We start from the raw sequence: 13,549 nt of genomic DNA, 5'->3' as shown, positions 1-13,549 counted from the left end.
GCATCCAGCACGCCCACATCCCTCTCGTCATTATCCGAGTCAGTGTGGTTACTGTTACCTGGCAGTTCAGTGATGATTGCGGTCTTTGTGAAAGTTCGGACCACAGTTGATACTGATCCTTAGTCCACGATCCATTGGCAGATCGTAGCGTAAGTCGCTCGGCGCTGTCTCCCTGTTTTGGTGAATGTGTGTTCGCCTTCTATCATCTATCAGCAGCTTTGAGTTTAAAGTGGGTGTTGTAAGCGTGTCTCTTGACAGGTGCATTTTGATATTAAAAGGAATCACAGGATGTATTACTCCTGATGCTCCTGACTACGGGAGCCGTAATGCTGCAAGTGGTGTGGCTTTGTAGTTTACTAAAGTCGTACTAAGACGCCTCAATAAATTCATATATAAGGATAAGGCTCTGGATTATAAGGCGCGCAGTCGTTTTTTGATTAAATTAAAGGCTTTTAAGTGCGCCCTATAGTGCGGAAAATACGGTAGTCTAACCTGTTATACGCACATGTGCTCTTGGATCATTAACTCCATGGTCATGTCATGTTGCTTGTACTGTATGAGGAGCTGTTCGCAGGCGTGTAAAACAGCACTGAAAGCTGTTGAATCACTAAATGTGCAGTTAAGATTCATGATAAGAAACCCCAACAGTATCACCACTGTCCCATTCTTGTAAAATACAGTTTATTACATTTTGAAAATCTAATGATATATGCAAAAACATCTCAAATAACATGCTCATCCTCCAGAGAAGAGAGCACTATCCCCAAATGTAAGACCGCACTCACCAAATCCCCTTTTTCCTCTGTCGCTGTGAGTCATTGGAATAAATCGCCAACAGAGACTCTAATCTGCACAGGTTTTCAAATGTTTGCACGTCTGACAAAGCGATCTCTAAAACAAGTTTGTACACATTATGGATGAGTGTACAATGTGTGTGTGTGCAAATGTTGTTTAGAATAATATTTCAACACTGTAACTTTAAGTAATATCTGTTTTAATTTATTTTTGGTCAATTTACTTATATACACTGAATCTGTCTTTTAGTATTTTCACTCAGGGACTACAGGTGTAAATTAGGATTCATGCTATAACCTGCACCAGCATCTTTCCTATCACTTCTGTCTTGGTTAATGTATTGTTGTGCACTGTCCCTCTCTGTCCACAGGTGATGCTAGCAGAGAGGAAGGGCACAGACGAGTTGTACGCCATAAAGATCCTAAAGAAGGACGTGGTGATCCAGGACGACGACGTGGAGTGCACTATGGTGGAGAAGAGGGTGCTGGCACTATCTGGAAAGCCACCCTTTCTCACACAGCTTCACTCCTGCTTCCAAACCATGGTAACATTCATTTATTACACACTTCACTAACAATTGATGCTTTGCAGTGGTATCACGCTGGGGGTGCTCTACGCGTATCTCTATGGCGGAATGTTCAGCACTTACCGAGGAGCAAGCAAATAATAAGAAAAGACTGTCAAAAAAGTTTAAAGAGTCTGATCAGTACAAGCGTTCATGGTCCTTTACAGTATCCATCAGCACTTCCATAGTTTTGACTATTTTTGTTTTATTATTTGATTAGTCCACTGTGTTTGTTTGGGGTTTTTTTTATAAAAAAAATGTGGAACCAGTCCAAAATACTTTGAAACAAACCTAAAATTCTTAACCCACTAACTAAATCTAAACTGTCAAAATTACCCAAATGAACAAAATATTTTAAATTCATGCCATTTAATCTGAACATTTTTTCAATCTTCTTCTACGTTTGTGATAGCCAATGTACATTTCCTCTCTACCTCAAATTGAATTCATGGTCTAAGCTTTTAACCACTTTTATATTGTCTTCTCATCAAAAACATACCTGGAGTTGTATTATATGTAGATTTTATTAATCCAAGTCTCAAAAACAAAACAAAAAATGGGCGTTTTGTTGTGTCACAGGTAAAATTACAGACTTCTTCCGCACAGTTTTAAAGTTTTTTTTTAGCATAGTATTCACGTGGCCTGTCTTTTTTTAAAATTTGAATAAACAGGGACATTTGAAAACAGTTGGAAATATCTTGAGGGAAAAAAAAACTCTTAACCTGCTAACTAAACCTTAACTGTCAAAATTTCAAAAACGAAAAAATTATCCCAATTCATGCCATTTCATTAACTTTTTTCTGTTCTTTTTTTTAATGATTTGAAGTTCAATACAAAACGTGACAGTGACTTAACTGAAAAACTGCTGGTAAATGCTAGTTAGGTTGTATATGTAATTTTATGTACAAGAGACTTGTTTAAGATCACAATCTCAACTGTTGTAGTTCCAACTAAATCAACTCTTTCTGGTTAGACAGTGTTAAGTGCAAGGCTCAGATTAGCAGCACAACCACAGAGGATCAGATGCAAAATATCAACAGAAACACTGCCAAATCTGATCTGTAATCAACTAAAGACCTGTCCTGCCAGTTGATTAGTCAACTTAAAAGGGGTCATGGCAAAAGCTCTCAAAACTGTGATGTATCTCTGTGTGTCTGACTAAAACTGCACTCACAAGACTATATAGTGCCTGGGAGTTCATGCAAAAACTACTATTTATGCAGAAAAAAGCACTAGAAGGCAGTGTATTCATCTAAGGCAGGGGTGTCAAACATACGGCCCGGGGGCCAGATCCGGCCCTCCAAGACCTTTAATCTGGCCCTTGGCTGATTTTCTACTAAAATATTTTAATTATATTTTAAAACCTCAAGACAGAATTTGCAATTTTTCTCATACCATTCACAGTCAAAACCTCTGATGTGCCCACAGACATGCAACTAGAAATAATAGATTTACAGTTACTACCTTTGTGAGCAGGTTTTCTCAGTAATGAACATTAATAAAACAAAGCTGTGCTCAAAACTAACACACAACACACAAGCACTTGAATGACATTGTGAAGACAGCAGCTACTCAGGACATGGTGCTTGATGTTGATGCACTTGTGCAGGCTAAAAGATGCCAAGTTTCAGGAGCAAAAAGAAAGCATGACTAAATTCTATGAAATGCACACAAGTTCATGTTGAAATTGCATTTTTCTTAAAGTTTCAGGTTGTTCATAATATTATAATATTTTGTAAAAGAAAGAGTTCATCAATTAAAAAAGATTTCTGTAATAGATTTGTATTTCTCTGCACAAATATTTGAACTTAATGTTTTTTGGGGGGGTTTATATGACATGGTTTTCTGATCCGGCCCCTTTTGGGATCAAAGTAGGTTGGATATGGCCCCCGGACCAAAATGAGTTTGACACCCCTGGTCTAATGTATTATTTTTACATGTACAAAAAACTCACTCACTTCTCCTTTTTGAAGCTAAATACTTTTTTTTCTAACTTCAAGGGAAAAATATTGGTGGAGTAAGTAACAGACAATAAACTGCAGTTTCCCACAGTGTTTCATTCTGCAATTCTATATTGTGCTCATGTTTTTAGACTAGTTTTTTTGGATAATCCTGCTTTAGAGTTGTTGTGTTAGTGACCTAAATTAGTTTCAACTCTATCGTTAATATTTCTTTCTTCAATATATCGCACTTCAAAATGTATTATTGTCACAACCCTAGGAAGGAGACTTTTAGTGATTTTGAGACTGATAATGCTCCTCTTTTCTGCCATGTTCCAGGACAGATTGTATTTTGTGATGGAGTACATAAATGGAGGAGACCTCATGTACCACATTCAGCTGGTCGGCAAGTTCAAGGAGCCTCACGCTGTGTAAGAACTAGAACTACAGCTCACTGTCCTGTTACGACACTGGCAAAGAACTAACAAGCATGTGTGTTTTGGTTTTGTGCTCCAAAGGTTTTATGCGGCCGAGATTGCCATTGGACTTTTCTTCCTTCACTCCAAAAACATTGTGTATCGGTGAGTTAATAAAGAGTTAAATTTTTTTTTTGGTCACAGGTATATTTGAACATTATTCCAGAAACAGTAAAGTTTAACATGCAACAAGACCGAAAAGGTGTAGACTTAAAACATATTGTGCTTGTGTCTGAATGTATGGCACACTTGCGGATCATTATGTTAGAATTTGCATGTTTTAAATCACAATATTCATCTAAAATGACTTAATGAAAGAAACAGGTCCACTGACTTCTGCGTTAGAAAACTATTGTGCCTAATGGGAACAGACGTTGTCTAAAAGTCATTACAACAAAGAGCTGCACAGCTGTCGGCGTATAGTGGATTTTTTTGACTCCGCGGTGCTGCTGAATCGTCTGTGTATCAAAGATTAAGAAAATTAAATTGGAGAACGAAGTTAATTGGCAATATGCCGTCTTGAAAATAAGCAATTAAAGATCGCTCAAACATGCATGAGTCACTCCAAATTCAGCTTTTGGTAAGTAAATGGTAAGTGGAAACAACTATAAAATGGTTAAACGCTCTGAAAAGTAGATTTTGCATAATAGGTCTATTTTCAGCTTCTTGGCCTTATATTATATATTATATTATATCTTTGGTATCATAGAATAATATTGCTTTCTTCCTGTAAATATTCACTGGCATCAAAAGAAAACTACCATATTTTCCAGGCTATTGGGTGAGCTCTTAAGCCTCCAACCCCTTCCAAATTACCCTTGGACTACAATCTGATAACATATTTACATATCATGTATATGTTCATTAATGTGTTTTGTCCCTGTTTCAAATAAATAAATTCAATTCAGTTCAATTAAATCCCATCAAAAAAATGACTGCGCACCCCACAGTCCAGAGCACGCTATACACGAATCCACTCAGGTGTCCCAGCATGACTTCAGTACTGCGAACACGCCGACAATCCGTTGGTCCCAGACAGCACCCTCCCTACACGCCACAACTGAACAAAGCCCAGAGTCACTGTGAACACCACAAACAAAGTCCCACTGAACCATCCAACTGTTGTGTTTCCTTTAAAGTTCGGTGCGGTTTATTTGTGAAAAAAATTCGAAAATAGACCATTTAATGACAGTGCGCCTTACAGAGCGTCTAATAGCCCAGGCCCCGTTAGTACTTGGATGGGAGACCACTGGGAAAATCAGGTGCCACAGTGCGTCGCCAGTCACAAAAACTGTCGTGTCCTTAGGCAAGACACTTCTCCTGCTTTACCTAGTATGAACATGGTGTGTGCGTGAGAGTTGCTGGCTTCTGTTCTGCATTTTATTATATATTTATTTATTTTTTAAGTAGAATTTCAATGTTTGTTCTGATTTTCTTTTTTAATAAACACCATTGTTCATCTAAGAGCAAATTGGCTAGGTCCACAAAATCACTGAATTTCAGAGTTTGAAGGTTTATAATAATGAACTGGCAGCCTTGTTGTCACACACTTGCTTATTTTTTTGCAAACTGTATGTTGGTTATGTGTTTGTCTTATATCCACAGTGATCTGAAGCTGGACAACGTGATGCTGGACTCGGAGGGCCACATAAAGATCGCAGACTTCGGAATGTGCAAAGAGAACATGTACGACGGAGAGACCACCAAGACCTTCTGTGGAACGCCGGACTACATCGCTCCTGAAGTACGAGGAGACAGGGCAAAAAATACAATCAATCATACGGAGAAAAAATATGAATGACATTTTTTATCATTTCAATTTCATCACAATTAATGAACATGAAGAGTTTACATCCCTAAGTAGAAACCAGAGCTATTTGTGAAAAACCATACCTATTGTGATTTGACCTATAGGAGGAGTGGTCCATATCACCATTCTATTTGGTATTTTATTCGGCCAGTGCAAGAGTGCAAATCCAATTCCTTTTTTTTTTTTCTTACAAGGCCATTTTACGTTGTGTTTGTCTCCACGAGCAGTACTTGAAATTTAAAGTACCGATTTGTGTGGTTGGTTTGAATGAGAAAATTCTGTTTCCCCCAAGAAAGCATAGTATCGCAAAAGCCGAGGTACAGTAGCTGCTTTCATAGTGAGAAAACATTTTATTTATTATAAACTTGAGCCATATATGACTCTTTGGGATGACTGATTGACTGTGCAAACCATTTTTTATACCAGTACATTTCTTACAGCCCTATTAAATGGTGCGACCAAAACACTTAATCATTTGTTTTTTTGTTGTATTTTTTTAAACATTGACTTAATATTTGTTGCAGATTATTGCCTACCAGCCATATGGGAAGTCGGTGGACTGGTGGGCGTATGGAGTGCTACTCTATGAAATGCTGGCAGGGCAGGTCTGTATCAACACACTCTTGATTTCGCAATGAATCACAGACCATTGACAACAAACGCTAGCACAGTTTAACCTCTCCTCTGCATTCCACCCACAAGCAGCATTTGAATTTGAAAAAGTCACAAAATAAAGTATTAAAATAATAACAGCATGTAGCACCAGACAAGAGCAATATTGACAAAAAGATGCCTCTGAAAAGGATGGGTTTTTCTTCTCCTTATGAACTTTTCCTCCGCAGCCTCCGTTCGATGGAGAAGATGAGGACGAACTGTTTCAGTCCATCATGGAGCATCACGTCTCTTACCCCAAATCCATGTCCAAAGAAGCTGTGGCCATCTGCAAGGGGGTACGCGTCACACTACAATGCACCCACAGCCTATAATACTGGGTCTCATAGTGTAGTTTGCTAATAAATGACTTCATGGTCGCTGTGACTTTTTTGGTCAGATGACTTAAAGCTAGTCTACATGTATTCTATGATCAGACTATACTGACTGTTACGCCTGTAGCTATTGGAGCTCTGTTTAGACACAAAATACTGCTAAAAGTGCTGTTCAGGGTTCCCACAGTCATGGAAATCCATGGAAATTGAAAATGTAATTTTCCAGGTGTGGAAAAGAATGGAAACATGGAATTTTAGTGTCTCTTTCACTCAACTACAGCGTTCTGTTAAGTTCTCATGAGGCTATTATGATTATTTCTGAACATCTGCACCTTTTGTTTAAAAGAGACAACAATAAATGCTCTGACAGGATTTTGAATGTTCAAAAACTATAATCCCAAACCATAAGGTGAGTGGAAAGGGTTAACATTTCATATTTAGCTCTAAAAGTCTGAACAATTCTACACATGTAGGTGCTGTAAATGTATGGAAAAATCACTTTAGGTCATGAAAAAGTCATGGAAAAGTTTAGAAATTTTGTCAGGAGTGGAAACCCTGCTTGTTGTAGTTGTAGTTGTCGGTGTTCCAACCTCTACTACGAGCATAATGATACATTGCAGTGACACTGAGGATGTTCTACATTTATCTCTATGGTGGAATGTTCAGCAGTTATCATGGAGATTTAATAAAAATTCTAAATCTATTTAAGCAACACATTTTCAGGAGCCTGTGATCAGTACAAGAGTTTAATGGTGCAGTTTAGGTGTTGACAAACTAGAGAGATTAAATGAAAAACTGCTGGCTAAAACCCTATTCACACGGGATTAGTATTACCTGTGGACCTTTGGTGATTTGTAATAATTGTGGTGGATGCCTCAGATCTTAATTCCGTGCGAATGCGCCATGTCTGTAATTTGTAAAGTAAGAATTCCAGTACAAAGAAATGACTTACTATATTTTGCCAAACACAGACATCCAGTGATAATACTAGTCCCGTACAAATCTGCATCTCAGTTAGGAGTGTGCAAAAATATCAAAATATCGATATATTGTATCATTTAATGTGCTGATACAGTATGGATATCATGGGCTGCTGTATTGATATATTGCCAGGAGTATTTTTTGGTATATTTTACTACATTATTTAGTTACAGCGCTACAGTTTTGTTGCTTGTTTAGAGGAAGGAAACTCGTTTATGCGACACATTTGACATTTTCACTGTTTTGATGATTAAAATGTTTGTGTTTCATATGAACTTTGCACGAGAAGTGGTTTAACAAAGACTTTTAGTGTCACAACCATGATTTAGCATATATGTTTTACTGAAGTGCATCGAATCAATTTGAAATATATCGTATCAAATCAAAAGCTCACTGTATCGACATATGTATCGTATCGGAAGCTTCTTAATGGTACCCAGCCCTAATCTCAGTGTTGTTGTAACTGCGCCTTTTCTGTTTCTTTCTTTTCTTTCTGCATTCTTTTCTCTTTTAATTTCAGTCAGTGTCATTGAAATAGAGTAATTTACAGACTTCGCTTATCCTGTGCGAATGCACTGCAAGTAACACAGAGGTGGGGCGGTAATTTGCAAATTACCAAATGTCCCCAGGTTGTACTTCTCTCGTGCGAACATGGCTTAAGACTTGTTTATCAAATCAGCTTTCCTGTATTTTCCACCTAAATCAGCTCTTCATGGTTTGAATATTGATGTCATTTGGTGCAAAGTATCAATAAACTTCTACCACTACTACAAAGATGTGTTAATTGCCTTGTAAGATTTGTATGATGAATGAAAATAATGTGAGAGGGAAGCAGCTGTTAATGGAAACTACAGGTCTTTTTCTGTCCAATGTAAATGATCTAATAAAATGCCCTGTTCTGTTTGTTCAGCTGATGACAAAGCACCCCGCCAAGCGCTTGGGCTGCGGTCCCGAGGGCGAGCGAGACATCAGGGAGCACGCTTTCTTCCGCTTTATCGACTGGGTAAAACTTGAGAACAAAGAGGTGCAGCCGCCGTTCAAACCGAATGCTGTGAGTACATTTCTTTTCTCACATGTTCAAACGCTCATATATACAGTATTCCTATTAGACGGATTAGCCGAGGTAAGTTCCCATTATTCCCCCAAATCGTCCCATTTCCTGCCATTGGTCACTCCACTGGCAAGAACTGTCCCGATTGGTCAGTGCAGTCACCAATGATGAAGCTTGTAGCGCTCACTGGCTCACACATGGACCAATGGAAATCCACACTTTTGACTGTGAGGGATTTGATTGGTTGACAGCCTGTTTTAGTTTGTTTCTCTTTTTTCTCGTTTTTTCTCCCATCATGCCATCATACTCACCGCACCCATGCCTCCATTTTTCTCCCTCTCTCCTTTGCACAACAGTGTGGCCGTGAGGCGGAGAACTTTGATCGCTTTTTCACACGCCACCCTCCCGAGCTGACCCCCACAGATCAGGACGTTATTTTCAACCTGGACCAGAACGAGTTCCAAAACTTCTCATTTGTTAACCCCGAGTATGCCCAGCCAAGCCACTGACCACATAGGCCCAGCTCACACCAGTGTACGCTCTGTGGAAATCACTCCGACATGTGGAGATTCATAGCTGGAAAGAGCAATACCTTTTTGCTTTTGTCATGCGTCCAGTTGATACTTTGCAGCTGATGTCATCAACGTTCCCTGGGGGTGTGACGCTAACTGTAGGCACGGCTCTGTCTGAAGCTCTGAGCTTTATTTTAACACAATCTGACCAGAAAGAACTGACTTAGCTGGAACTACAACAGGTGAGATGATTTGTGCGGTTAAACAAATCTCTCTCAAATAACATCACAATCACAAGCTTTTCAGTTTTTCAGTTAGTCGCTCTTACCTTTTTGTTGAAAATCAAAACCTAAACAGGACCATCAATGCTTTTATTGATCACAGGCTCCTGAAAATGTGCTGTTTAAATCCATTTTGTATTTTGTCTTGAGTAGAGTGACCAGATGTTCCTCTTTACCCGGGACAGTCCCAGTTTTGAGCCCTGTGTCCCCTGTTCTAGCAGATTTATACAAAACCAGTGATTTGTCTCAGTTTTATACAAGAAATGTCCCAGATGTCGCTATTTTTTACCAATTTGATATCTACCAAAAGTAAAGAGAGGCATACACTGTCACTTGTTTCGATAAAATACAGAAAAGGTGCTTAAAAATGAAAATGTGACTATACTGTCACATGTCAGTCATGAATGGGCAAGTGTAGAACAATTTTCCTTAATCATGCACTCGTATCACAGTTTTACTATTATGAACCACCACAAACCGAGGGAGTCCCAGTTTTTAATTTTGAAAATCTGGTCACCCTAGTCTTGACTGTTAGACTGTTTTGCTAATGTGCACATTGTGTCACCATGATAACTCATGAACATTCCGCCATAGACATACATATAGAGCCCCCCCAGTGTGATGTCACTGCAAAGTATCAATTGTCTGTGTTAATTAACATAACTAAATCATGCCAAATTCTTGTTGTTAGAGATGGTTCATCTGTTAAGAATTAATTTGCATATAATGAAGTACTGTATGTTACAATGTCTGACTTCTGACTTATCTGTATGAACACACACACACACACACACGCACATGTTGACACTTAGCCTCAAAGCTAATCTTCAGTTCAGATCCTGATCATGCAGTCGCTGTAATCCCCACAGGAACATATCATGAGTAGAGGCTGTGTGTACAAGTGTTGATTTGACTTGTGTGGTAACGCATGCATGTTGTGCTGCTCCTATGCCCTGTTTTAGCAGACTACCTGTATGACTACCTGTCCTTTAACATATGAGGTTTACCTTTTAAACCTGGAATCATGTCATTTTTGTTTCTACATATTGACAAATCTAAATGTAATCTGTTCACATATTGCTAATATTCATACAGTGTAAGTGAAAAAAAACTGACATCTTTCTTTGCTACTTGCTTCAGTACTTTTCTGTTTTATAGGACCCATTAGTTCAGTGCTATGTCGTGGTGAGCTTCTCTCAAAGTATTTGCTGTTTGTTTTGAACCAGTCAGACTGTAAGTTGTAAATGCGGTGGTCTGACCTTTAGTGGTTTTAACTTAAAGCCGTTGTTTCTGTTTTCTGCATCCACCACACATTCTGCACTGTGTTTCACTATGGGACATATCTGTTCTGACGTACAGTTGTGGATCACCATGGTAACAAACTCCTGTCACGTGCCAAACTGTGATAAAGGGCAGTCAGGCTGTGCCATAGCAGCACATGTACATTCCACTGTAATGGTACATTCCTCCAAACATCAGCACAATCCTATTCATTCTATATATATGAACTGTTTGAGAAGATGTGTTTTATTGTGAGGAGGTATCTTTTGTAACTGTGAATCAATGCAGGATAGTTATCATGTGTCAAACCTTGTTCTCTGAGCTTGTATCAAATACCATATGTTGACGGAAAGACTAGTTTTGTCAAATAAGAGCTAACACCCTGATGGTAAGAAGCAATGATGGAATGATCATATTGAAAATAAATATATATTCAGTTATTAATTGAATGTATCTGTTGTGGTTGATTAACACAAGCTTTGGGAGGGTTTTATTTGACCTGCATGACTAAAGTGTCTCTGCTGTGTCTGGTCTGGCATCAAAGATATGTGTTTTAACCCAAGAATTAAAGGGAGGGTATGTAGAATCTGTATTTTAGATTTTATAAACATGACCTGTGTCTCCAGATATGAGGTAAGCTTGTTCAAATCAAATACAGCTTTTACTGATCACAACTCTGTCCTACAATAGCAAAAGAGCCTAACTCACCACAGTGTGAAACTGAGAAAAATGACTTCAAATTTTCTGTTTTGTCCAGACAAAAGTATAACAGGTAAGGCTCCCAAAATTTGACAACTAGTTGCTATTATGAAGAAATATTTGTATGTGAAAAATATTGAGCATGTGCCAAAAATAAGTCATGCAAAGACAAAAGGCAGAAACTGACATGATCATTATTTGCTTGATTTTGCCCAGACTTCCATCCAAGTGGCCATATTGGCTTGTCAAAGCCTGATCCCGTCAGATCTCAGAAGCTCAGCAAGGCCGGGTCTGGTTACTACTTGGATGGGAGACACTGGGAATTCCAGGTGCCACAGTGGGGTGCCAGTGGCAAAAACTGTCACACTTCACCCACATTGTGTAGTATGAAAGTGGTGTGTGTGTGTGTGTGTGAGTGATGGTGGTGGTCGGAGGGGCCGATGGCGCAGATTGACAGCCTCGCTTCTGTCAATCTGCCAGGGCAGCTGTGGCTACAATAGTAAGTATTAGTTTACAATAGTAGTTTACCACCAATGAATGTGGAGTGAATGAATAATGAACTGTGAACGCTTTGGGTATCTTGAAAGGCGCTATATAAATGCAATGATTAATTAAGTAATTCATTAATCCATTCTAAGAACACCTCACCAAGGTCCAGTCATCATGTGTTTGTTTGAAATTATTTAGAAGAGCTTTGGATTTCCTGTTTTGAGCTGATCAGGATCGTGCAGCCACACTTACTCACTTAGACAGTTTGACAGACACGTGACTTAGTAATAGTATAGTGTGTACAGTTATCCAGGCTGGCGCCACTTTGTGTCTCCGCTCAATTTCTTTTCTCTCCAGCAACTAGGTCAGGAATCAAAATGCATTAGACAGTTTGCAAAAAACCCGGAAGTGCAAGTTTTGAGCACCAGCCAATCAGTGAAGAGCTCAGTGTTGTCAGCGATTACCGAGATCAAACAAAGAGAATGTTTGTTGAATTTCATCAAGGGGAAAGACGTTATTGTCCGTCTTCCTACGGGATTTGGGAAAAGCTTAATATACCAGTTAGCCCTGTTAGTGGCGCTTTCCATAAGTGACTATCAAATAGCAGCGATTGGTTAAATGACAAAACGTGCCCGCCTCCTGTCGAGTGAACGAATTCTAACACTCGGGTCAGACGGTTTCTGCAAAGTGAAACAAAGTGAAACCGGCTGATGAATCAGACTAATGTACAGTACAAATAAATACACCAAATACTTCCACATTAAAGATCATTGAAGTATAACTGAATACAAAGGTTTATTTATTTACTGTGTTAAGACGATGTGCCAAGACCGCAACAGAAAGGAGGTCAGAGGTTGGATTTAAAAATGAAATATATTCATGAACTAAATCACAAACAAATCATACACAGTTTCTGCCTTTTGTCTTTGCACGAAAACTTATTTTTGGCTCATGATACAAAGGCAGAGAACACAAACTGCCAAAAAAGGGTCAAAGGTCAAGTTTGAGCTCAATATTTTTCACGATATTTATTCCTGTGATAAAGGAAGTCTCAAATAGAAACAAAATGAACTCAAGAACTAATTTTTGACCAAACACAATGTTACGCCATTGTGCCTTTGTAGGGCAGAATTGTGCTGTTGATTTATTCTTAATTACAAAAAACATTCAACCTGATGTCCAAGTTGTTTGTTATAATTTGTTGTTCATGTTCAAGGCCAATCATGAAGCTCAGTGAAGGCATCCTGGACCTTCTGAGCTTTTTAAATGAGATGTGAGGCCTGTTCACATAATGAAAATGAGAAAAAAAATGGATATGTCCTCTATAGATAAGTTAACGCCCAGGCAATTCTGTTTTTTTTTTTTTTTAAGGGCCTATATTACTCTATTTTCCGAGCTACGTTATTATGTTTCCTCATCACAAACATACCTGTAGTTTTGTTTCGTTTCATTCACAAACCCTGCAAATTTAAGCCGAGTTCTTCTCTCAAACAGAAAACACCCTGTACCACCTTGTGTTTTTACACTCCACACATCTTCACTAATTTCATTCCTGGAATTGCCGATCTCTCCTGAACTGAAGGTAAAACTCTGCTGTTGCTGAAAACTACTGCTTCATGACATCACAAGGTGGAACAGAGCATTTCGAGCATTTTTGGAGACGCAGACAACCTAATAACGCAG

At 38.7% G+C, this 13,549-nt stretch overlaps 1 protein-coding gene across 2 annotated transcripts in view; it reads left to right on the top strand.

Annotated features, from left to right (window-relative positions):
• LOC110153511 (protein kinase C beta type-like) overlaps nt 1-13,549 on the top strand; it is an 81,747-nt gene that overhangs the window by 60,733 nt on the left and 7,465 nt on the right. Inside the window, exons 10-17 of one of the 2 annotated variants that reach the window (XM_020917413.2) lie at nt 1,166-1,339; nt 3,640-3,731; nt 3,819-3,881; nt 5,382-5,520; nt 6,111-6,191; nt 6,429-6,536; nt 8,464-8,604; nt 8,961-11,122. In XM_020917413.2, the coding sequence (XP_020773072.1) occupies nt 1,166-1,339; nt 3,640-3,731; nt 3,819-3,881; nt 5,382-5,520; nt 6,111-6,191; nt 6,429-6,536; nt 8,464-8,604; nt 8,961-9,113 (951 nt within the window). In that variant the 3' untranslated portion in view covers nt 9,114-11,122. Of the gene's footprint in view, nt 1-1,165; nt 1,340-3,639; nt 3,732-3,818; nt 3,882-5,381; nt 5,521-6,110; nt 6,192-6,428; nt 6,537-8,463; nt 8,605-8,960; nt 11,123-13,549 lie in introns of those variants that run through there. The other variant, XM_055157795.1, reaches the window with a different exon arrangement.

Source organism: Boleophthalmus pectinirostris, unplaced genomic scaffold (genome assembly GCF_026225935.1).
Source record: "Boleophthalmus pectinirostris isolate CB_2022bp ecotype Guang Dong unplaced genomic scaffold, ASM2622593v1 HiC_scaffold_22, whole genome shotgun sequence".
Lineage (NCBI taxonomy): Eukaryota > Metazoa > Chordata > Actinopteri > Gobiiformes > Gobiidae > Boleophthalmus > Boleophthalmus pectinirostris.
The sequence above is the reverse complement of the archived record's forward strand: the minus strand, read 5'-3'. Positions and strand labels throughout refer to the sequence as shown.